Source organism: Mustela nivalis, assembly GCF_964662115.1.
Source record: "Mustela nivalis genome assembly, chromosome: 6".
NCBI classification, from domain to species: Eukaryota; Metazoa; Chordata; class Mammalia; order Carnivora; family Mustelidae; genus Mustela; species Mustela nivalis.
Genome location: NC_139025.1, coordinates 150162577 through 150187787, shown reverse-complemented (window position 1 = coordinate 150187787; position 25211 = coordinate 150162577). Strand labels below are relative to the sequence as shown.

Genomic DNA, 25211 nt, shown 5'->3' with positions numbered 1-25211 from the left:
TGACAGTGACTGTCCCTGCACAGCTCCCTCGGCACGGTCACCATGCCTGGAGCAGGGAGACCCTGCCGCAAAGCAGGACAATCTGAATCACCCCTGGCCCAAACCACATGGCTGCTGCCGCCCCACCTCCAGCCCTGCCAGCAGCCGTCAGTCACTGCCACACCCTACCTCTCCAGCTGGGGAAGGCACTATTCCAACTCGTCACCCCTGCCTGTCATTCCCATTTGTCAAGTCACCCACATTTTAGGAGGAAGTGGCTAGCTCCTCTGGCAAATCCCGGCCCGGCCCGACAGACCTGAGCAGCCAGTTTCTGAACCCTGGTCTCAGAGGACAAGCCCAGAATTCCAGGCTGCTGGTGGACAGAGGAAGCACCAGGCCAGGATGGAGAGGTGACCTGGAACCATCAGTTGGGGGGGAGGTGGCAGAGGAGACAAGAAAAGCCAGAGGGCAGAGAAGGAAAGGTCTACCTCCTACCTGCTCTACAAATCCTAGATCGGTTCTACTCCACAAAGCCCACCCTGATCACCGCAGTGCGCACCAAGCACTCCCCAACTACCTGGGAAAGTCTTCCCTTCTGCTTTAACCACCAGGGCCAGTCACTTGGGCCTCCTCCTGTGTAGTATAAACTAGGGGGACATCTCTGTGAGGCTCTTTGGGCCAAAACTGAGCTGTGCATGCGGCAGGTGCTCTGGACACACATTGATTACTAGAAACTGAAAGAGTTCGTTCATTCATTCAAAAAGTCATTCATGGGCAACTGTCTTGAGTTAGGCTCTCTTCTAGAGGCTTGGCCTGGGGGCTGGCATTCTGGTAGAAGGCGACAGCCCACAGACAGAAAAAGGAGCAGATCACGTGAGGCCACGGCTGGGTAGAAAGTTGAACGCATGAATGCGTGCATGGAGACCGGGGACAGGAGAAAGTGGGCAGAGGGTCGCGGGGGGCGGCAGGGAGACCTCCCATCTTCCCGCCCCAGCCCCGCATCACGCATCACGATGGGAGCACAGACACTCTGTAGAGAACCAGCCTCTTCGGAAGTGGGGCGACCTGCTGGTCTGGCCTTGCTTTGGTAGCTGAGAGAAAATATTCTGGGAAGAGACATTTTCTTCTAGGTTGCTGGGAGCAGGGGTCATTTTTTCCCCCAGAAGCACCAGAAATAAAACAACTGGCTGTTGGGGGACAGGGGGCCTGGGAGCTCGGTCCGCCACAAAGACCAAAGGGCAGCCGATGAAGGGAACAGCTGCTCTGGGACATTCAGGAAAGTACGGAAGCATCTCAGTGCTGCTGAAGGTGCCAGGCCCCAAAGTCAGGGGTGAGGTGGGACTAGAGCCAGCAGAAGAATCTTTTTAAAAAAAAGATATTATTTATCCATTTGAAAGAAACAGCAAGAGAGAGAGAGAGAGAGAGAGAGAGAGAGCACATGAGCATGGGGAGGGGCAGAAGCAGAGGGAGGAGATTCCCCACTGAGCAGCGAGCCCAGTGTGGGGCTCCCACCCAGGACCCCAGGGTTGGAGGGTCCCTTTCTCTGTCTCCCTTTCTCCCTGCCTGCCTCCCTCTGTCCCTCCCTCTCTCCACACCCTCAGGCCCCCTTCCCCAAAGTGACCTTCCCACTCCCAGCCCCCTCTTGTCCACTTTCCATGTCCTTTTCCTGCATGGCACTCGTCACCCTCACACATACTGTATAGTTCTCTATCCTGCTTCCTTTTGTCACCCCTCCCCCACCCCGCAACAATTTCCATGGGGACAGAGATTTACCTCTCAGCACCTAGAACAGCGCCTGGGACACAGGTGCTCAAGGAATATTATTCTCCACTTCCTTCCTCTTTCTCGCTCTGCATGCATGCCGTGCTGTGGGCAGGGGAGAGAGTTAGACATAAGACATGTTCTTCTCTGAAAGGGGCTCGTGGCCCCCCGGGGAATGGAAGACTCCAGAAGCCCTTGTGTTCCCACGGAACACATCATCACCGGACTTCAACCCCAGCCCTTGCCTCCTGCCCTCCACTCTCCCTTGGCTGTGCATGTAGAGGTCTCTCTCTGCAACGGTGGGTTCACCTACCTGAAACCAAACCTTCCTTCTGCCCTGCCCAGAGGGGGCCAGCATGCATGGTGCAGTGAGATAGGACAGCCCCGAGTTGGAATCTCAACTCAGTTTCATCCGTAGGATGCAGATCCATTGTTCACGCTGCAAGGGTTCCACGGAGAAGCAGAACATGTCTAAAAGGTTTGGCCATGGCAAATATGTAATAAACGGCCCCTCTTGCTGGTATGGCTTTTGCATGTCTGGCTGGGTCTTGAAGCCGGCTGCTTCTCCTGCTAAGGGAATGGTGCCCACGTGAATACGGCAGGGCTACATTTGAGTTCCCAGCACCCTGATCAGGGGCTCATTCCTGCCTTTTACATATCTGGGATTCAAACTGGCAATGGTTTTCTGTAATCCAGCACCAGTGAGGGTGCATGGGTACCACACGACGCAGGAGGAACACACTTTAGGGGACTTCTTGCAGCGTGTATCCAAGCGATTCAGCCTCTGGGAACTCACCGGAACCCATACAAAGACCTATTACCCGGATGTTCACAACAGTGCTATTTACTACACCAGACAAACCCAAAGCAACCCCATCACCTAACACTAGGGGTTTGGCTAGATAAGGCAGGGTATGTCCTGCCATTTAAAATGCTGTAGTAAACAAGAGTATGTTTACAAACTTTTTTTTTTTTTTACAAACTACTAAGTTTGTAACGTTCACAAACTATTGTTTACAAACTATTAAGTGGATAAAGCAGCTATAAAACAGTATTACAAGATGAATCTCTTTCTCTTTCTCTTTCTCATGTTATTGTTGCCTCAGGTGGAGGAATTACAGGTGGTTTTCTGGTTTCCTCTTCGTGCTTTCTATATTTTCCAAAATCTCTACAATACAGTTACACTCAAAATTTTTTTAAGATTTTATTTATTTATTTGACAGAGATCACAAGTAGATGGAGAGGCAGGCAGAGAGAGAGGAGGAAGCAGGCTCACCACTGAGCAGAGAGCCCAATGCGGGGCTCGATTCCAAGACCCTAAGATCATGACCTGAGCCGAAGGCAGAGACTTAACCCACTGAGCCACCCAGGCACTCTGTATTCAATTTCTTTAAAGAAAAATTAGAAAATTGAATTTATGTCGATAAAATATAGGCTAAGCAAAAGATTTAACTTAAATTCTATGGTTCCCTCACATCAATATCCCACATATTGACCAACAGATAATTCCTGATCAAGCTCAATGAATTGTGAAAAAGTCAACTGTTCTGATCATTCATATATATAAACACACACACATATACAAAATGTTTCTATATTCCCTATTTTCAGGGATAATTTTAGATTTACAGAAAAGTTGCAAAGATAGTACTGAGATCCCCTAGTGCCGGACACTACCCGGCCCCCAGGGTCTCCTGCTAACATCTCACCTAAGCCTGGTACATTTGCCACAACCGTGAAACCCACGTGGGCACATCGCCATGAACTAAAGTTCACACTTCGTGTAGATTTCACCAGTTTTCCCCCCAACATCCTCTCTGTTCCATGGTACGGACTGTATCAGCAGTCGCGCCTCTCCGGGCTTCTCGGTCTGCGACAGTTCTTAGCCTTCCCTGGTTTTCCATGTATTCTGTAAATCCTGCGATCATAAAAAGGAAGGGCTGATGGTGGCGATGTTGGTGATGAAGAGCGCCGTCTAGGAATCCCTCCAGTTCCTCTCTCCGTGGGAGGCTGACAATCCGCCTTTTCCTGTCTCGGGTCCGGAACAAAAGGGGACAGACCAGCGGCCCGCCCAGGTATCGAGGAGGTTGGGGCGCCTCGATCCCCGCCCATTTGCCCACTCGGCCGCTGGCCCGGGAGCTTCGGGAAGGCCCCCGGAGTTGGGGGGGGGGAGTCGAGCCCCGAGCCCACGGGTCCCCTCGCCGGTTGGGCGAGCGCGCGGGCGGCACCCGGGTCAGCTGTTCCGCCACCGTCCGCGGCCGCCCCGCCCCTTCCCGGGTCTTATAAGCCTCTCCCGCCTGCGAGCGTGGGTCCGAACTGCCCGCTGCCCTCCGCGGCCAGGAGCCCCGCCCTCCCCGCAGCATGGTCTGGAACACCAACCTCCGCTGGCGGCTGCCGGTCACCTGCCTGCTCCTGCAGGTGGCCATGGTGGTCCTCTTCGGCGTGTTTGTGCGCTACGAGGCCGATGCCGACGCCCACTGGGCCGACAGTAAGGCGCAACACAACACCAGCGACCTGGAGAACGAATTCTACTACCGCTACCCGAGTAAGTCCGGACACCCCGCAGGACCCCCAGAGGCACCCCCGCCCCCGCAGGTCCCCGCGGCGCTTCCCGCCAAGAGCCCTGCCTCGCTGCTCGGGAACAGAGGGCGGGAGGGCGCTGGAGCAGGAGAAGCTGCTGATGCTCCCTCCCTTGGAGCCCTGTGGTCCTCCCCACTCAGCCTTCCCAACCGCGCCCCCGCCAGCCTCTGGAGAGCTCGTTTGAGAAAGGGCCACGTGCGCGCTAACCCCTTTTCCCTGCGTTAAACAAAGGGAAAACTCCCCACGGGGAGCTCCCTCCCTGGGGCCATCAGAGTCCTCCAGCTTCCCTGTCAGAGGGCCCTACTTGTCCTCCAAAGACCCGAGTCCTATCTCAGTCACCAGCCAGGGGGGGACACCGGCTCCCTTGGCGCCCATCAAGTCAAGGTCCCAAATCTTGGGCTGGTCTTGGTCCCTAGTCAAGGGCTGCAGTGGCTGTGGGGAGAGGCATGCGGGACCACGGCACCTGCCCTCTTCTGGCTTGGAGAGGAAGAAGGGGAATCCTGAATTCTCTGGTGTCTGTGCTACTGTGCTTAAGAGCATGGGTTTGGAATCACCAGACCTCACTTTTGTCAGGATTCTGCCATTGACCAGGTGGGTGGCCTTAGGCACGGGCCAACCTCACTGAGACTCCCTTTCTACCTCTGCCTTACTGGGCTGGGGAGAGGCTGGCGTGAGATAGTGCCCGTCGAGCTCTGGCATGGGGCTGGCCATGGAGCCCTCACTTCGTAAGGGAGCACTTAGTGGAGGAGCACTGAGCACAGATGCCCTGGGACTCAGGAGTTGGAAAAACTGGCTCAAGGTCACTCAGGTCAGCCCAACCTCCAAACTCCCAGCCCAGGGCTCTTTCCATACCCGTGTGCTTTCCGACTGCCTACACCATCCACCAGCAGCCAATGGCAGTCATTCCAACTTGTTGGTGCTCACGTGGTCACGGACTGTTAGTCTCGGCATGGACCCTAAAGCTTGTCAGCAACAGCCACCTCTCCCCACTGGCGTTCCCTCCATGGCTTGAAAACCCTCAGTGATGGGAACCTTTACCTCCAGAAATAACATGTCACTTAGATCCAGATAAATAACAGCATACATTCTGGATGACGGCCTGCATGAACAAAGACGAGGGTGAGGGGTCAGCCGACACACTGGGAGCCAACCGTATTAAATGGCTGCCAAAAAGCTACCCACAGGCTACATTAATAGAAATATGGTGCCTAGAAGAAGGGAGGTGATGGAAGGGGGTTGTACCCTGTGCTGGTTGAGACCACAGCCTCTACTGGGCTCTACTCAGGGTCATGTTTTAAGAGATCTTGACAGCTGTGGCCTTAGAATTTGGACTCTAAATCTGCCCTTCACTGCCCACCTTGACTCTCCTTGAACTGACCCCGCAAATGGAGAGGCAGGCCAGCTGAAGACCTTCCTTTGCCTGTTTCACTCCGCTCTGGCGCTTACTTATCTCTTAGCCAAAAAGCCAGCCTCCCAGCAAAGCACAGGAGGCAAGGTCTCCCATGGGCATTCATGGGTCCTTCATGGGTCCAGGCAGTGGAAAGTCTCAGAGCCCTCAAATGGAAGCTACAGACCATTCCCAACAAGAGTTGTGGCCCTCACATCTCCCCAGCTTCTATCCCCACCCCTTCCACATCCACCTTCATTTATTCCCACACCAATCAATCACTTACCTATGGGGTGGCCATATCATTTATCAACCAATGACACTCTAGAGAGTGAGGAGGTGGGGAGTTGTGCTAGTAGTCATTTGCCAGGACACACACATAAACCACGACTCCTCCAAGAGACCAAGACCGCTCTGGAGGAACAAGTTGCATATCCTGGGTCTCTGACCCCAAAGGGCTCCCAGACTCATTGAGAGCACCCCAACACCCTGTCCTCCATGGGGTCAGGTTCTCTGGGCACTTCTCTTCCACTTCTTGGAAGGTGGTGGGACAGTGGGGGCGTGGGGAAGCAGGGCAGGCATGCGGGGAGCATGTTGAGTGGTGCAGAGTGGCCCAAGGGTAGGGTTTGTGAAAGGGATAGGAGGGAGGTTCCTAAGAGGGAACAAGGCAGCCATCAAGGCGGGCTTGAGTTTCCCCTGCTGTTTCCCGTGCGTGCTGAGAAGCTTTTGGTCACCACGCAGGAAGTGACAGAGAGGAAAGCAATACAGGGAGAGAGACCCTTGGCCTCGGGACTCCTTGGCAAGTAGTGGCAACAAGGCAAGCTAGCAGGCGTGCGTTCTCTCCTTGGATGCCCCCACTGCCCCAGGAAGAAGGCAGGGTCTGGGTTCCCATCGAGGAGTCCTGGGTTCCTCTCCCTTCGCTTTCGACCTTTCCCGTCCCCTCCCCCCTCCCCTGACCCTTTTCTGGTCCACCTGGTTGTGGTGATTGTGTTAGGGGTAGAGGGCAGGCGGCCTCCCTGTGGCGCTGGTGGGGCTCCAGTGGCGGTGGCACCGGTGCGGCTCCAGTATGGCAGTTCCCAGGGGCCAGGGATGAGGGCGTGCCCTTCTGGTACCTTCTGGGTTCTTGGTGCTAGGCTGTCCACACAACACCTGTGTGGGCCTCATTCCTTCCCCAGGGGATTAGTGGAGCCTGCTGGGCATCTCAGGTTTCCAGAAGAGTCCAGCTCCAGCTGGCTCAGGCCGGGCCTCAGGAAGGCCTTGGGACTGCTCCCCAGGCATGGGCCCCTCAGCAGGCAGCAGGCACCAAGCCAGCTGGGGACCTGCCCTGACAGTGCCCTCTGAGGTCCGTGCTCCTCACGGGCTAGGGCTCTGGGGCCTCAGTGGCTGTTGGAAGGGTCCGGGGAAAGCTGGCTTGAGGAAGAGCCCTCAGAGTCTGCGCTCCTGAAACTTCCTGCAAAGACTGCAGGAGGAGTGGACACATTTCTAGGACATGACCGAGGGCAGAGGCTGCCGTAGTTTCAACCCCAGAAAGACTGTTTCATGAAGCCACGGCAGCCAGGCTCGCTCTGCAATTCTGCGACCTGCCCCCTCAGACTCAGCTCCATTTAGTAAAGGACAAGCTTGCCCACAAGTCTCAAAGGGCAGCACAACCTGGACTGTGGAATTCAACAGATCTGCGTCCCTCACTAAATGGAGTGAGCCTCAGTATGCTCATCTGTGAAGTGGGACTGTTATTTAATGCACTGGCTCTCCAGGAAACCTTAAGAGGGCAGCGGACCGTTAGGGCCCATTTGGGGGCAGGAAGTGAGGGGACGGTGAATGCTGGTATCAGGTGTCCTCAGAGGGGAGTGAGTGCTCCCGCGCTGAAGGGACACGAGTGGAGGCTCAGCATCTCTTTAGAGATATGGCCAAGGAGTGTGTCCCTGAATATTAGTTTGTCCCTAAATGTGAGCATTTAAATTCCTCTGTGTTTTCCCCACTTACAAGTGCTTTTTGCAGGCTCTGTCAGGCAGAGCATTTCTTTCCATCTTGTGGTGCCCAAATGGACCTTAGAGATGTGCCCAACACTCTGGGCGCCAGTGACAGGGACAGGGACTGGCTGAGCCCTCCCTCCCCACAGCCCACCTGCTTTCCCGGGGCCTCTGCGCCATTGCCAGGAGATTGTGCGGTGACCGGGTCTGATCTGAGGTGTGGGGGAGGTGGACACAGAGCCTTGGGGAAGTGCTGGAATGGCCAGGAGGACTCCAAGGGAAAGTCTGGGCCTGGCTGGCCCGCAGAGAGTAGGAAGGAAGCAGCACCCACCGGCACCAGGCAGGGCTCCATGCTCTCTGTGCCGGGGCGGCAGAGGGGAGGAAGCTGCTGTGGTCCAGTGGCACGGGAAACTCAAACTCGTATTTCAGAGCCACTGCCGGCTTCACTGGGGACACATTCTGGAGGTGGGGGAAAAGGGGCCCCTCTAGACCTAGCAAGGGGGTGGAGAACGGGAGTGAGAGCTGCTGTGTACTGGTGCCCCCTTGTGGCAGCCTTCGTGGCTGCAAGCCAGCTTGCCTGTCCTGCCCCTTTGGTTTTGGGGGAAGATCTCTGGGTAGAGAGGACAGATTCTGGGAGGTGCAGGACTACTGTGTCACCCCAGGCTGGGGAAAGAGGGGGGGGGAAGGGAGGTGTCTCATCACCTTCCACTGATCTACAGCAAGTCGCCGACTCTGCGAAACACAAAGACAGCCTTGAAGGAGAAAAGAGAAATAGTAGCTAATATGATTGATCACTTTGCAAAAAAGCCAGGCCTCTACCCAGGGCTGGATGAAGTCATTACATGTGCACCCCAGAACTCTGGGGTGAGCACTTCCCAAACACATGGACTAAGCCCACTTTACAGAATAAGAAACTGCAGAACCGAGAGATGATGCCCTTCCCGAAAGTCACACAGTTGGGACCTTCGAACCATTACTAGTAAAAGCATTTTAGGAAGCACCCAACCTTATGAAACATAAATTATTCAGCTGGTAGGTTGGGGTTCTAAATTAGGACCGGTGTGGGAGAGAAACAGAAAGGGAGCAAGAGAATGAACGGGGAGGCGCCCCAGGAGAGGGAAGCTGCTGTCTGCGTGCTCCAAGTGGGGCAGGAGCACCCCCGGGGGCACCCCCCGGAGAGGGGCAGAGAGAGAGGTCAGGATAGCCGGGGAGTAAGGGGAGTCACAGAGAACAGAGAACTGGCAAGAGGGGGCAGGCAGAGATGGTGTGCTAAGAAGGGGAGGGTGTCAGGCAGCCCTGAAATTGAAGCTATTCCCCAGGAGGGCCCCCCCAACATACCCACCCTCCGCCCCTGCCCACATGGTTCCTCTCTGAAAGGCCCCCACCCTCTGCGACGCTGCCTCTTCCCAGGGGATTCCTCCCACCCCCTGCCAGCGCCTTCCCTGTCCAACCTGCTAGCTTCAAAGGCAGCCAGCTCTCAGCTGCTGTCTCCCCCTCACTGTGCCCACATTCTGACTCACAGCTCCCTCTGCGGGCCTGCCCCCCACACCCGGGTCTCAGATCCCCACTTCACCCCACACAGCCAGGCTCTGTCCCTCTCACCCGCCACGCCCACCCCGCTGTGGTCCCCCAAGGCCAGCACTTGACCCAGCCCCTCCCTCCCACTCCACAACCAGCTCCCAGATCCCAGGGTCTATCGTCAGCTCTGCCCTCCTACCAGCCCCCCCCCCCAGCTGCTGGAACTGGAGTCTGAAAGTGTCACCTCCCTCTTTCACACCTCTCCTCCAGTCTGCCACCCATCCGTTCTTCCCAAGAATAACCATGATGCCACGTATGGTGCCTCACACGCATTAGCTCAGATCCCCCCACAACAGTTGGAAACGTGATAAACCATGAAGCGCGGTAATACACGAAATCAGCCGCACACATTGTGAAACCTCCACTGAGCTGCTGTTGGCTCATGCAGACCCGCACAGGTCTCCAGACAGCCGCTCACAGCACCCCACTGGGGTGAGACCCACGGCTCCCTGGCACCAGCTGGCATGCCTCCGCCCCCGCCCGGCACCGCGCCAGCACCTCATCCCTAAGCCGCCTCCAGGTGCCCGCTAGCCAAGGGGACTGTGGTCGTGGCCTGGGCCCCAGGGAGACTGGGGTGGGGAGCAGGCGGGGGCAGGCAAGGTCAGGACTGCTATAGCATCAGCACCGCTGCCGCCACCTCGGCCAGGCTCTCCACCCCGGGGTGCAAGAGGTGTCCTACTGGAGAGGGACCACAGCCTCCCCTGACCGGCTGCTCAGCGGACACCCTCGGTGCTGCTGGGGTGACAGCTGTCATCATTCATTCCGTCACAGACAGTGACGGAGAGTCTCCCCGGCCACTCTCCCAAGTGCGGGGCAACAGTGGCTGGAAGGAAACAGGCATGGCCTTGCCTTCTGGGAGTTTCCAGTCTGGTGGGCGGGACAAACACTCCAACTGCACACAGTGGAAAGAACTAGAAAGGAAGGAAGGGGTTGCTGGGAGAGGGCGAACCGTCTTTAAACGGGAGGGTCAGGAGGGCCTCTGTGATGAGGCCATGTTTGGATGAGATCTGCGGGAAAAGAAGTTGTTGGCCTCCATTTTGTGGGAACAGCATCCTGGGCAGGGGGAGGCCACAGCCAGAGACCCTGGAGCAGGGCTGAGGAGCTGTGCTGCTGGTTCATGGGGGGAGGGGGAGCCAGGAATGTAGAAAGACCCTGCAGGTCCCGCCCACCTTTTTTTTCCCTTTTACTTGGGAAGAATTTCAAATTTGCAAGAAGTTGCTAAAACAGAAGTAGCATAAAGCGTGCTATATACTCTGTAACTCCCAATCAGCGACCTGTTCCTTCTCTTTCTCCACACACACACTTGTTTCCTCTGAAGCACCTGCGGGTCAGTTACACATGCCATGGCCCTGTTGTCACCTTCATGACCCCAGGATGTGTCCTGAGCATGGAGGGATTCTCTTCCAACACCAGGCTAATCAATTTCATCCATCTACGTTGTGTGATAGCTTAATAAACGGTTCCGATCTCATTTCCTCAACCGAATTTTCTAATTATTTTCTACTTTTGTTGACAACGACCTTCGCGGCTCTCCTCCCATTCCCCCCCCCCCCCCCCCCCGTCACATCTAGAATCCAGTCCTGAGTTAGGTAGTGAATGTAGCTGGCATGTCTCCTTAGTCTCTTTTAACCTGTTTCTGCCGCTTTTGTCTTTTACGACACTGACATTTTTCAAGACTACAGCCTCAGTGCGCGTGCGTGCGCGCGCACACACACACACACACACACACACACACTCACACACCCTCTAATGGCACATTACTCGTTTTCTGTTTGATCTTCCTTGTAAGTACACTGGGATAATGCCTGCTGGGCTAGAATGCCATACAGGTGATAAGTTGCCTTCAGATTATCACATCTGAAGGCCTGTGGTAACCCACCTGTCCCTCATGAGTAAGGTTAATTCTGATCACCCTGCTGAGAAGTCATCCTGTTTCTCCACTTCATAATTACTGGGTGGTTTTTTTTTTTTGTTTTTTGTTTTTTCCAGTCCCTTGCAACTCACAGTCTCTAGGGAGACTCTTGAAGACAATGCAAATGTTCTCCTCCTCATCAAAATTTCCCCCTGGATTCAGCATCCACTGATAGAGTCTTTACTGTGAAAATCACGATTTTCCAACTTCAGCGCTCATTCCGCATTTAACTGTCTGGCTCTCAGCATTCTGTTACCATCAAGAGCCTTCCCCCACATTCTCACTTATTTCTTACTCTGAGTTGCTATTTTGTAATGGTTTTAATTTATTACAGTACGTAATTATTTTGGTGCTCAAACCATCCCAGATTTGGCCAGTGGGAACCCTTCAATCTAGCTCCTGTGTCCTATAGACCCACACAGTGCCTTATATTTTTGTAACTGTCTTTGCTTCCCAAAGGTCCTTGCCCTCTATTTTAATTTTCTGGGACTCTAGAATCAGGTAACATTAGCACTGGGAGAACAGTTATGATCACTCTAATCCATCCTTTGGTTTTATGGAGAAAACTGGCTGTGACAGGGGAAATAGGTTGTCAAGGCTAGACCTGAAGAGTTGGCTCAAATCTCAGAATGAACCTATGCCTAAGTAATAACAAATAATAAATAATAAAGCAACAATGACACTTGTCCAGTTTGAACTCCTGTTATGGGACAGACACTGCTAGGTGGTGTACCTACACCACCGGGAAGACAGCGCTGCTCCAGGGGGCGCTGGCCCAGACGACCGAGACACCCCCCCACCCCCCCACCCCCGCCCCGGCTGCGCTCTCCCCGCAGGCTTCCAGGACGTGCACGTGATGATCTTCGTGGGCTTCGGCTTCCTCATGACTTTCCTGCAGCGCTACGGTTACAGCTCTGTGGGCTTCAACTTCCTGCTGGCGGCCTTTGGCATCCAATGGGCGCTGCTCATGCAGGGCTGGTTCCACTCCTACCACGAAGGCTACATTCACGTGGGCGTGGAAAAGTGAGCGCGGGGCGGGCCCTGGGGCCAGAGGGCGGGCCCGGCGCGAGTGGGGGCGGGCCCGGGGGAAAGGGTGGGCCCGGGGGCGGAGCCCAGAGGGCGAGGGGGCGGGTGTGCAAAGGAACACTCGTTAGCCTGCTTGGAAGACCAAGTCCACAGAAAGGGTTTAGAGGCAAATTGCCATAACACCACGTCACATCCGGGGCACCAACGGGGGATAATATGCCAGGTGTCTGACCTTAAAACCTGCCAAATACTTGCAAGATACTCGTTCACTCAAGCTGGTCAGGGACTTAAGTCTTCTTAAGTGACTTAAGAGAAACTGGAAAAACAGTTGACAAAATAGAAAATGTGTTGGAATCAGTAAGTCAGCCTTTAATTGTCTATAAAACCGTTGACATGCATATCACCATGCAGTTCAAAATACACAAGAAAAGTCTCACTCCCAAAACTGTAGACCCAAAGAATAAAAACACCTGTAATATATTTAGCTGGCCGACCCAGCAAGAGAGCTATGGCTAGTTGAAAAAACAGAAGCATACAACGTTTTAGAAATCTTCAGAGGGAATCATCATATACTTTGTGAGTTGGAAGTGTGTGGTGAACCAGTTATGGGGCAAGTTGGTCACTTGACAAATTGAGATTTTTGGCAAACTGGTTTTCAGGGAGTTGATTTCCAGCAACTGAGCTGGAGCCAGTCCTGGTGCCCAGGGCTGGATGACCATGTTGTCCCCAGACGCGCCTCCTGGCTTCCGTCCTGTCCCCGCTAAGGAGTCCTCCAGGTCCCACCTGTCTCTGCAGGGCGATGCCCTCAGGCTCTGCCCCAGCCTCCATGGGCCCTCCTGAGATGGGACATGCACGCCTCTGTCTCCAGGGAGCTGATGGGCCAAGATGTGGGCTTTTCTGCTCTCCCTCTCTCTTCTTCCCAATGGTCACGTCTGTCCGATGGGTCAGTTATGGGAATGTGAGCAAATAACACAGCCTCTCTAAGCCCCCTGTTCCATCTCTATGATGTGGCTAGTAATAGTACCTGTCCCCTCAGGTTTGGGTGTGGTACAGGCTGGCCTATGCAGTACCTAGCGGGTGTTTCCCTGCCTGGCACTGAGTAAATGCCATGATTCCTTCAGTCAGGCCCTGTGTGAGGCCCTGGGGACACAGCAGTAAACAAGGCTCACAGGGAAGCTGAGGTTCCAATGAACATCCTCATCTTGGGAAGGACCCTGACAGCTGGGCCCATTCCACACCCTGGCCCTACAATTAACTGGCTTCTTACTTCTCACCTCCAGATTCTCTCATATACCTGAGCATGGGGCAGGGGCACTTCGAGATGTGAATGTCTTGAGGAAGGAGCCTCTATTGTCCCTGCACCCAACCCCACCCCATTAACAACTCTCATGAGTCTGCCTTGGAATCCTTGACAGCTTTGCCGCTGGTTGAGCACAGAAAGGCCTGGGTTAGGCAGACATGTGGATGGAACCAGGGTCTCCTTTGGCCCGACGACATCTGCCTGGCTGTCTGCCTCCATCGGCCTTCTGCTGGCTGGCTGGGCCTTCAGGGTCCAGACTTAAGAAGGACTGGGCTGGTCCTCTGCCTCTGTTCTCTCTGTTGGCTTTCCTGCCCCCTTCTACCCAGCCCCCAGTTCCCTACCTACCTCCTGCAAGAAGGCCTCTCTTTCTTCCGGGGACACAGATCCTCTCTCCCAGGAAAGGTAAAGAGAAGGTCATGAGAGCTCCAACCCAAGCGGGGCCCTGGTAGACAGAAGTGTGTGTAAAGTGAGAGATAAGGATCTGGAGGTGGAGACCACATCTGCATGGAGGAATCAAGGAAGGCTTCCTGAAAGAGGAGGCAGTCAGAGGTTGTTCTGGAAGGGCAGCTAGAGGATGGAGGGCAAGACAAGCCCTCACATAAGGGGCATGTCCTAGAACAGCAGCCAGAGGACCTGGGTGCCTTGAACACAAGCTCCCTGAGGGGGCACTGGGATGGGGGCCACAGAGGAAGGGTGTGGCATCTGGTACGTGCCATTGCTGTGATGGCCCTTTCATGAGCTATTTCTTTTCATTCCTAGATTAGCTTTAAGATACTCTGTGCTAGGAGGGGTGGTGGTAATGGGTGAACCCAATGATGGGTTTTAAGGAGGGCACAGATTGAATGGAGCACTGGGTATTATATGTAAGCAAGGAAGCATGGAACATTATATCAAAAAACTATATCAAAAACTAATGATGTACTGTATGGTGACTAACAGAATAGTAAAAAAAAAGAAAAGAAAGAAAGAAAAGATACTGTGTGTTCGTGACCACACCATGAAACTGAGGCTCAGAAAGGTTAAGCCACAAAGCCAAATGCACAGATTCAAACCCAGGACTCAGAGTGCCACTTTTTGCTGTTGCCTCAGACCCTCCCCTGACCTGTCTCCCCACAGCCTCATCAATGCGGACTTCTGCGTGGGCTCTGTCTGTGTGGCCTTTGGGGCAATTCTGGGCAAAGTCAGCCCTGTCCAGCTACTCATCATGACTCTCTTCCAAGTGACCCTCTTTTCAGTGAATGAGTACATCCTCCTCAGTCTTCTAGAGGTGAGCAGGGCTCAAGAATGGCGGTTCAGGGGGACACATGGGGTGACAGCAGGGGAGGAGAGAAAAGGAGGGCCAGGGAGGCATGCTGGCTGGATTCAATTCACCCTTGGCCTGTCACTTAACCTTCTGAACCTCAGTCTCCTTATCACTAAAAGAAGAGTAATGACATTTACTTGGGCAGGGATGGTGGTCCACCTGGCCAATCAGATCAGCACGTTGGCAGAGCAGGGGTTCCTCATATGGTGGTTTTCTCCCTCCTTTTTCTTTCCAACATATCAGATGGAAAGAGTGGGTGTTCCTGCACATACACCCCTCATTCCCAGTTTGCTCTGCCAAGAAAAGGACCCAGTAGATTGGGGGTACACGTCTGTAAAGAAGGATCCTAGGGGAAAAGCCATGGTGGACATGGACAGCTGCATAGGTTGTGGCCTGCACAACTCGAGAGATGACATTCATGTGGACTATGGCAGGAATGACGCCCCTTGAAGTCAGCCGATTCAATGGCCCAAGTAAGGGGTACCTTAGACCTCTGACTCTAGCTCAGAAACCTCTTTGGTACCTTTGCAGGGGTGAAGGTCATTCAGGACCTCATCCATTTCTTAGCCCCAAACTCCTCTACATTTGTACTCTGCCTGGCACATTTCTGCCCCCCACAAGGGGGAGAGATTTTTTTGTTTTTGTTTTGTTTTCTCTTTTAGATCCCACTATATTCTGTCATTCATTTTGTCATTTTCTTCAGCCACCAGGCTGGTCCAAGCCATCATATCTCTTTCTTCTAACTCATTTCCCTATCTTCATCCTTGCTCTACTCACTGCCTCAGGCCAATCTCCACCAGCAACCATGGAGACCTGTTAATAATCTGTGTGAGACCATTCCCCTGATCAAAACCCTCCAGTGGTTTTTAAAATTTCACTTTGAGTAAAATCCAAATTTGTTGTAAAGCTCCACATGTTCTGCCCCCAGCCTTTCCCTCCAAGCGTATAATCTCCCCGTGCTTTGGCCACACTCTGCTGTCTGCTCTTCAACGATCATGCTTGGTCCCACCTCAGGGCCTTTGCACTTGCTATTCCCTTTGCCTTTAATGCTCATCCCTCAGTCATTTTCATTACTGAGGTCTCAGCTGGAATATTACCTCTTCAGAGAGGCCCTCCCAGATTCCCCCCTGCCCCACAGTGTTGGCCTCTACCTTACTTTACTGCTCCCCACCCCAAGTCACTATCTCTCACATTGACTTGGTTCATTTTCTTTGTAAACTTCCTCCTTTTCTGATAAACCTGATGTGTCTGGGCCGTCAGGATCTCCAGTACCTAGTTCAATGCCTAATAAGGGCTCAACAAATATTTGTCAAGTAAATGCATTTTGGAGTCTGGCCAAGCATCGGGCACCTCATACATAGGTGGGAAGACCTCTTTAGACCCTAAGGAGCTCACAATCTAGAGATGGAGCTAGGAAGTCAGTAGACAGTAACCACATAGTATAATGAGGAGTGGGATCAGGGCCTTGGTGGCCTAAAAGGGGAGGCGGGTGTCTGAACCAGCAGGACAGGTCAGAGAGGCTTCCTGGAGGAAGAGATGTCAAAGCTAGAAGTCAAGTGGGAAACAACCAGGCGAAGGAGTGAGGCAGAGGGAACAGTGAGTGGCTAGGCCTGGAGGGAGGCCCACGGTGAGAGGTCTCAAGTGGGCTGACCTGCTGGAAGAGGGTGTGCCAAGAATGACTCTTGGGCACAAGTTAAGAGGGCCTCAAAAATCCTCCCGACCTGCTATGGAAATTCTTTGAAATTTCATGACATGAAATTTGCATGACAACCTTTGTGTCTGTCTCTGTGCCAAGCCCCTGCTGACATGCAAGGAGCACTTACCCTTGGCTGGTCCCTGCTCTAAATGCCTCACATGGCTTACCTCATTAATCCTCCCCTCTGAGATAGGCGCAATTATTATCCCCACTTTACAGAAGAGAAAGTTGAGGCTCAGAGGTTAAGGGGCTCAGCCCAGGTCCCACAGCTAATAGAGGCACCCGTCAGGCTGGGAACCAGGAAACCGAGCTCTGCTGACAACTAACTAGCTCTGTGACCTTGGACAACACACTTAACCTCTCTGCCGGGATTTCCCCACCTACAGTGAAGGAGCAAGTTTGTGATTCTGATTGGAATTTCCCCTGAGATTGGTTCTGAGTGGGGAGGAAGAGGAGGATAAAGAGAGAGGAGGTGGGGGCACAGGGAGGAAGGCTAAGTCAACCAAGCCCCTGTGGGATACCAGGCGCTCGCCAGGTGCCAGACACGAGTTGTCTAGTTTCGCCGTTGGGACAGCCCTACTAAATAAGGCACCCTGGTCTCCCCGACTTTGTGAAGGAGGAATTTGAGGCACAGAGTGGGGTAGGGCAGAAGGAGACAGAAGAGGAAGAAACCGATCTGCGTGCTCTGACTATAGGGGACAGAGGAGAGGAGGGTGGGGTGGGGCTGGGCTGGGGGCGGGCGGTCAGCAGGAAGGTTGTCAGGCAGCAAGGGTGGCAGGATGCCTGGGAGATGAGGAGTGACCTTCTAGATGGACTGGGGCTGGACCAGGAGTGGCTGTGGAGGAAGCAATGCGGAGAGGGGAGGCCCAGAGGGAACAGCAGGGCTCCCAGGAATTAAGACACAGTAGAAGCTAGTGGGTGACAAACTAGATAGGGGCGGGGCCTGGGTTCTAGCTCTGCTTCACCTCTTCCCACTGCTTGACTGAGCAAGGTCCTCTCCAAGCCTGGGGTTCCCCATCTGGGCACAATCCCATCTGCTGAGGGACGATGCCCTGGCACTTTGCTGACTGGCTCACAGCTTGGGCTCAGGGATCCCCACTTTCTCCCCTTCCCAACTGATTGGTCTGTGGGAGCCCTGAGCTCCATCCGGAAGCTTGTGGAGTCAGACAGATGGAACTCTTTGTGTGTGTGTGTGTGTGTGTGTGTGTGTGTGTGTGTGTGTGTTTCACGGGGGTGGGCAAGGAAAGTGCTAATAGTTGGGAGAGAGAGAAGGTATCAGAGTCTGACAGATCCCTACCCCCCAGGTAAAGGACGCAGGGGGCTCTATGACCATCCACACATTTGGTGCCTACTTTGGGCTCACAGTGACTTGGATCCTCTACCGGCCCGGCCTACATCAGAGCAAGGACAGGCAGAAAGCTGTGTACCACTCGGATCTCTTTGCCATGATCGGTGAGAGCTGCTATAATGAATGAGGGCCTCTGGGATGGGGGAAGATGGCCCTGCTGGCTACGGGCCATCATGATGCCTTAGGGCTGCCATGATGGGTGAGGACCTCTATGAGGAGTGAGAACCCCCATTAACAGGTGAGGGTCTCCAGGAGGAGTTCAGAACACCATAATCACACCTGATACCCACATGGTCTGGTGGGTGGCAGGTAGTTCCCTTGGGGGAAAGGCAGAGGAGGGGTTGCCTGTAGACACCTCCAGGATCCCAGATTTTTTCCCTTTTTCCTATGGGGCTGAAAGAAGTTGGTCACTCATCCTGTACTCCCTAGGATGTCCCAAGGCAGATGAAGCGGCACCCAGAAACTGGTCAGTCCATCCCCTGGACTAGGGCAAGGTGTGAATTCCTACTTCCTGTGTCCATTCATTCCAGAGAATACATACCAGCCACCCACTCTGGTCTCCTAAAATCCAGCCCTGCCTTCAGGGAGCTCCTCCCAATATGGTGGAAGAGATGGCAATGTTACCAGATGATCTAACTACAGTAGGGAAAAAGATTCTCTCTCATGATGCCATGGGAGCAAGGGGGGAGGCATTCAGCCCAGTTATGGGGCTGGGGTAGACTTCCTGGAGCAGAGGAGGGCTGATTGGAAGTTAGGCAGGAAGGATGTTCTGGGAAGAGCCCCCAGCATGAGTAAAGCTGCAGGGGTGGGAAACTACTACTGGGGCACATGAGTCCTATGACATCTCTGGAACTAAAGGACAGGAAGTCTGCCTAAGCTCTGTTGGGCCAATCTAACACCTCTTCCACCCGGGCCCACCGGTCCTGTCTGGTCTGGCCAGGCACCCTCTTCCTATGGATGTACTGGCCCAGCTTCAACTCAGCTGTGTCCAACCACGGAGACGCCCAGCACCGAGCTGCCATCAACACCTACTGCTCGTTGGCAGCCTGCGTGCTCACCTCAGTAGCACTGTCCAGCGCCTTGCACAAGAAGGGCAAGCTGGACATGGTGAGTGGTGGAGGGTGGGGGGAGGGGGGGGAGACTGGGGAGCCCCCCAGGGGGTGGGGGGCGGTGTGACTATGACTGCCTGTGCCCTGTGGGCACTGATCACCATGTCCGGCCGACGACTCTGTGAGGCAGGCAGCATCAGGGTGATCTCCCCCATCCTGCAGATGAAAAAACTGAGTCTCGGGGAGACTCAGTTTTGGATTCCCTAGCTGGTTTTCCGCAGAGCCCAGAACCAGATTCCCAGATTCTGTTACCCTGGCTGCTCTGGGTGGGCGTCTCCTCCTCTTCATTCTCGTCCTCCCAGTCTGGGGTGCTGAGGGCCCCATCAGACCAGCCTAGTCTGGTTGCCAGGGGCATTTCTCTTCTGTCCAGCTTCCGATCCTCCAAACGCTGGTCCTCAGCCTTCCTAAAGCTGCCTCTACCTGCTCCGCCCCATACCCTCAGAAAGGGGACCCCTTCGATGTCTGTCCACTCCCCGGGGGAGGTTGCTGGGGGGCACATGGTTTCGCAGTGTCCTTCCTCTCCCACCACTGGGACAGACCGTTCTGTCGTTAGTGGGGAGGGGCCAAACCCCATAGATGTTGGTCGATTTTTCTATAAAAAGAAGACCGCCTCTCTATTTCCCAGTCTGACACTAGCTTCTTGATGTGGGCATATGTGGGACACTCACCACACAGAGCGGTAGGGACGTTCGCATCAGGGGGAAGAGAATCAGACAAACCCTGCGTGCGCCCAACACCCCCGCGCAGACAAGGACATGGAACAGGGTCAAAGTCGGGGGCCCCCGGCTCCGCCCTGATCCGGACCAAGACACCTTTCTGCCCCTTGCTAGTACGGTCTCCCTGCACCTCCATTTCCTCCTCTGCAAACATCCAAAGATTACTGTCCTTACCTCCTGGGCTGGTTGTGGAGACGGACTGACATCCTCCCCACAGCGCGCAGCAAGGTACCGGGAACTGTCCGGCCCCCAGAGAGGGTCAGCGGGCGCTGGTGCAGGCCCCCAGACGCCGGCACGGGCGTGTGCGCATGCGTGGGGCCCCACGGCCGCCTGACGTCAGCAGACGTGGGTGTAGAGCCCATCAGACATGCACACCTGCGCACATGAAGCCAGAGGGAAAGTGTAGACGTGCCAAGAGGGTTCACCCACCCCGACACGATTACACAGATTTGTGTCCATGGATGATGGCCAGCCTGCTGGTGGGGGTGCCCAGTGTGCAGAGAGCACAGGAGCCGGCCCTCTGCGGTCTGCCGGCTTGCAAGATGCCCTCGGAGTCATCCCTGCCTCCCAGCGCCAGCGCCCCCAGACACGGCGTGCTGGTGCAGGCGGGCTCTGGGGACAGGACTGAGCTCCGACCCGCCCTGCCCGCCCTACCCAGGTGCACATCCAGAATGCCACGCTCGCAGGAGGGGTGGCCGTGGGGACGGCTGCTGAAATGATGCTCATGCCCTATGGCTCCCTCATCGTTGGCTTCATCTGCGGCATCGTGTCCACCCTGGGTTTTGTGTACCTGACGGTGAGGACCCCAGGCCAGGGGCTGAGGGCTGGAGGATCCTGGGTTTGCGTGTACTGGGGCCTCCCCAAACCCCTGCCACTGCTCAGGGCGTGAGTAGCACCCGTCTCCCCTGTCCAGCCATTCCTGGAGGCCCGGCTGCGGATCCAGGACACGTGCGGCATTCACAACCTGCACGGCATTCCCGGCATCATCGGTGCCATCGTGGGTGCCGTGACCGCGTCTTGCGCCACCACCGATGTGTATGGAATAAACGGGTAAGTATGGAGGAGGGACAGGGGAGCCTGAGCTCCCTCCTTCCTTCTCCATTCCTCCTTCCTGCTGTTCCTCCGGGGTCCAACATACGGTTGCTACCCCTAGCCTTCCCCAAACTGAACCACTGTCCATGGGCCTCTCTCCCTAACCTCTGTCCCTCCTCATGAGTCTTAGAAACCATCTGATCTGTCCAGTGCACACGGGAAGGCTCAGAGCCTTGGTGCCCGCTCACATTTGTGGGCCACAGCAACGGGTTTCTTGGTCTCACTGTGCCGCCCTGATCTGCCCCCAATCTCCACCCCAGGCTTGCCCTTGCCTTTGGCTTTGATGGTTTCAAGACTAACTGGAACGCAAGCATGCAGGGCAAGTTTCAGGCTGCTGGGCTCTTTGTGTCCCTGGCCATGGCCCTGGTGGGCGGCGGCATCGTGGGTGAGTGGAAGTGGCTGGGCTAAAGAAGGCGGGGCTGCTGTGGGTGGGGGACCCAAGAGCATGTACCAGAGGTCAGCCCAGAGCCCACAGGAATCCTGTGCACTTGTGGCTTTGGGACTGAGTTGGGGGGGGGGTGGGGAGGGGGTGCTTCTCAGCTAAGGGGAAGGCCTGGGTAGGCTAAAGTAGTGGTTCCTGACCTTGTGTGACCCCAAACTTTCCTTAGGAATTATCCTGAAACTGCCAGTCTGGGGACAACCCGCTGATGAGAACTGCTTTGAGGATTCGGTCTACTGGGAGGTGAGTTCCAGGGACTGGTTCCCCTGCACAAAGGGAGTTATATCCCTTCTCCACAGACCCGGCCCGCATCAGCCGAGCTGGGGCCCGAGGGACCGGAAGCTGAGGGTTGGGGCCAGAGCCTGCATCACCCTGTTCCATCCAGAGGCTGTGTGTCTCCTGGGGGCCAAAGGCTTTATTCTAGAGCAGTCGTTCCTAAAGTGTAGCAGCTTCCCAGATGCCAGCCCAGAACTGTCACTGAGTAGGGCATCCTCATGGGAACGAGTTCCCAGCTGATTCTGGCCCAGAAAACTAAGTGACATTCCATTATTTTCAGCATCCAGAGAAGTATCGGTACAGAAACCCAACTTGAGAAACATTGTTCTAGAAGCTGAAAGTAGTAAGATGTCACAGAACTCCGTTTCTTTAAAAACTTGCCACAATTTGGGTTTTCTGTGACTTGAGGCAGGGCTCCCTCCCAACGGATCCTTGTTGCAGGTGTTTACTGGCATTCGATGTTGGGGAGATGACAGCCACCTGCATCTCCCCTCATGACACGGGGCAGGACATAACCTGTGTCTGTGGCCCCTGTGACTCGGGTCTGTCCATCACCGCCTTTCATTTGGTTCCGTAATTTTAAAACCACACCAGAAAGTTTTCTGGGTCATTTTCACCGATATCCACTATAAGCCAATTTCATGTACATAACTAATAACATTTTTTAATTCATTCTCTTTAAAATGTCTATTATAAAATGAATAGAAGCCCATTAAGAGAAATCGGGAAATAGAGAAATATAGAAAGAAATCCCATCACCCTAATTCAAGCACTGCTAATATTTTGGGCCTATGTTCCTCCAGTTTTTTTTTGTTTTGTTTTGTTTTATCAGCCGAGACTTTTCTTAGCAGAGATTTATGGATTTATGCCCGATTTGGGATCCTGCTCACTTTCTCTCTCTTCGTCTCTATTGTAAAAAGTATTCTGTGTCATTACATTCTTAATAAACTTTCTTCTTTTAGCAGCATTATTTTCATTCCATATTTAAAGTCAGAACTTAAACTATTTTAGACACGACCATGAGAAATCACATGGATTTGCCACTAATGAAATAAACTAAAAAATCTTATCGATTCCCATACAGAGGAGTTCATTCTTGGTTCTGTTTGGATCTTTATCATTCTTAGTTCACACATTCTAGCTGCTGCATACCCTTCAGCAGTGCTCCGTTTTGAGGTCTAATTCTATCTCTGTGGAAGTAAGGCACCTTCAGTCTATCCGCTTGGCCCCTGGCCTCTGGCTGCTTTACCTGGGAGATGAGGTGGCCTTCCAGAGGATGTGGTGAGACAGATGTTCCCCAGGACCTCTGCTGAGGCCATCTTTAAGATTAAATCGAAACCTTGAAGCCAGCGCAAGGCTGTTCCACCCCACCCCCACTCCAGCTACCCATCCGTTTCCGGTCTGCCCTACATCTCACCTCACCTCACTTTTGGACCTGCCTGGTGTTCAGGGAGCTTGTCTCTTCCTGGCACATTACCACTCATCTTTCAAAAGCGGGTTCATTCTGCACAACCAGAATTCCACCCCCCAGGTGGGTTATCAGCCTCTCGTGTGCGTTTGCAGCTCCTGTTGTCACTGTGCCCATCACCTGAACGCCTTCCCATTGCTCTAAGTGGGGCAAGGACCCTGTGTCGTCCTTGCAGAGCCCCAGCACCCTGGACAGTGGCTAACCTGATGTAGAGGGCCGGATACCTGTGTGTAGGACCGCCCTGCTTCTCTGCATGCGCTCTGCACAGTGATCACAAGGTGGCGCCCGCCACACACCATCCACCCCTCCAGACTTGGCCAGGTTGTTCTAGTCCTACCAGGGACAACCGCCTGGCCTGGGACAAGGCCCCTGGAGCCACCCTCCTCTCTCCGCAGATGCCTGAGGAGCCAAAGAGCACGGTCTTGCATCCTGAGGACTCTACCCTCAAGCCCTCAGAACCTTAAACTCCCAGGCCAGGTGAGAAGCAGGTGAGCATGGGCAGGTCCTCCCCGTGCCCGCCCCCCCCCCGCCCCCCCCCGCGCTGGAAATTGGATGCCACCAGTAAAGGGGCAAAAAGAAAGCATCAAGAAATCCACCCCTCCTGCCTGGATTGGGGTGGGCACATGGGGTTGGTGGCCTCAGAATAAGACTCCTAGCAAGCCAGACAGCCACAAGAATATGTGGAAGGCACTAAAAAAATAAAGATCTAGGTGATCTGGCTACACACTTAGTTTTGCTGCTTACCGGTTGTGACTTTGAGGCCCTCCTCACCCACAGAAAGAGCCTGAATTTCCTCATCTCTAAAAGTGGAAGTGACAGGTCTGGCTCTGTTCAGTCGATCAGCTCAAGCTAGTTCTTCCTTTCTTCTCGCTCCTCCTTTCTTCTTCCCATCAGCTCACCTTTCCTTGCTCCTCTGTGGAATGCACCAAGCCCTGCCTTTTGCATCTCACCCTCCAGAGAGCGCCACTTGACAGGTGCAACTACTTCCCTCTTTCTAATAGATGAGAAAATGAAGGCTCAGAGAAGCTCAGGCTCTTCGAGGCCCCACAGAGCAAGTGGGGGGCATGGGATCCCTGCAGGTCATTTCCTTTGTACTCAGTAGTACTGTTTGATCCCCTTCGAGGCCAGAGCTGAGTGATGGGGCGGGAAAGGATATTGCGGCTTACGGATAAAGAGTGAAGCTATGACCCCTTGCCTCTAATGCCCACCCTGTCCGGGAAAAGGTAAAGGGGCCCGAGGGGCTACAGCAGGACCCACAGTGTCCTGCTGCTCCTGGCTCTCTCCCTACAGGCTCTGCAGACTGTCCCGGCTCTCCCAAAGGAGCCGTGCTGACCAAGCTGGGAACACAAGAGCAAGGCGAGCAGCACCCCACTGCTGGCCTGGCCCAGGGTGCCTCCCTTCCTTTCCCCTTCATCCCAGGGGGCCTGCCTGAGAATGGACTAGGAAGAGCTATAGACAAAGTGGGCATCCAAGCCAGGTTCTGGCTGAGGAGACCTGCCTCCAGCGGTCTTGGTGGCCACCTCCTGGGAAAAGCAGGCAGGAGTGGGGCTGGGAGCTGGCCGTGGACCCAAGCCCTCCTAGGAGAGAACTCAGCTGCCAGCCATCAACTGCTGGGCTCCTCCACTCTCTGCCTGCCCCTCGGCCAGCACCTCCCTTGCTCCCTGCGTCCCCCAGACCACTCTGTGCCATGCAGATGGTGGCCTCTGTGAATAAACGCTTGGTATTCTTTGTAGAATGGGTGTGAGTACTTCAACAGGGCCAATCTGAGGGAGAAAAGGACCCAAGAGACCCGGCCTCCTGCCCCAGTCCTGCCCTCCCACACCACCCCGCCATCCACAGTGCAAGGGGAATCATCCCAGGCTGAAGAGGAGGAATTTGGGGTGCTGGAGCCTGCCCGGCCTGGGAATCCCTTCCAGGCTCACTTCTGGGCCGGGGCCTCTCTCCAAGGTTGACTTCACGTCAACCATTCCAGAAACACACCCATGTTTACTGTGCCCTTCATGTGACCGTGCTCTGGTTCAAGGGTACTCAGGCAGGGTGGGAGAATGGGGGGGGGCTCCTTCCATCCAATCCCCTGACCCCAACCTTTCCGTCCATCCTCCCTGCCAAGCCAGCCTTCCCTCCCTCCACAGTGGGAGAAGGCTTCAGCTGTTTTGCTCTCCCCACTTCCTGCAGCCAGCCACCACCCTGGGCAGACTAACACTTCCTACCCTCAGGGAGCTCTCAGTCTAGCTGAGGACCAACCTGATGCCAGGGATCCATCCTCAATCC

The 25211-nt window shown here is 54.6% G+C and overlaps 1 protein-coding gene across 2 annotated transcripts; it reads left to right on the top strand.

Annotated features, from left to right (window-relative positions):
* Nucleotides 1-4026: 4026 nt before the first annotated feature.
* Nucleotides 4027-24675, top strand: RHCG (Rh family C glycoprotein). Of its 2 annotated transcripts, none has more exons than XM_082736073.1 (11): nt 4027-4285; nt 12004-12190; nt 14610-14760; nt 17797-17944; nt 18781-18947; nt 20324-20461; nt 20579-20715; nt 21018-21142; nt 21366-21439; nt 23336-23417; nt 24231-24675. In XM_082736073.1, the coding sequence occupies exons 1-10, from the start codon at nt 4102-4104 to the stop codon at nt 23402-23404; spliced, it is 1380 nt and encodes a 459-aa protein (XP_082592199.1). In that variant the 5' UTR covers nt 4027-4101; the 3' UTR covers nt 23405-23417; nt 24231-24675. The 2 variants fall into 2 exon arrangements, with proteins under 2 accessions (XP_082592199.1, XP_082592198.1); XM_082736072.1 differs by having other exon boundaries at nt 23336-23428.
* The last annotated feature ends 536 nt before the right edge of the window (nt 24676-25211 follow it).

Coding starts and splice junctions, on each gene's coding strand:
- RHCG (XM_082736073.1), top strand. CDS start 4,102: ATGGTCTGGAACACCAACCTCCGCTGGCGGCTGCCGGTCACCTGCCTG. Junction 14,761..17,796: donor TCCTCCTCAGTCTTCTAGAG/GTGAGCAGGGCT, acceptor CCTACCCCCCAG/GTAAAGGACGCAGGGGGCTC. Junction 17,945..18,780: donor GGATCTCTTTGCCATGATCG/GTGAGAGCTGCT, acceptor TGGTCTGGCCAG/GCACCCTCTTCCTATGGATG.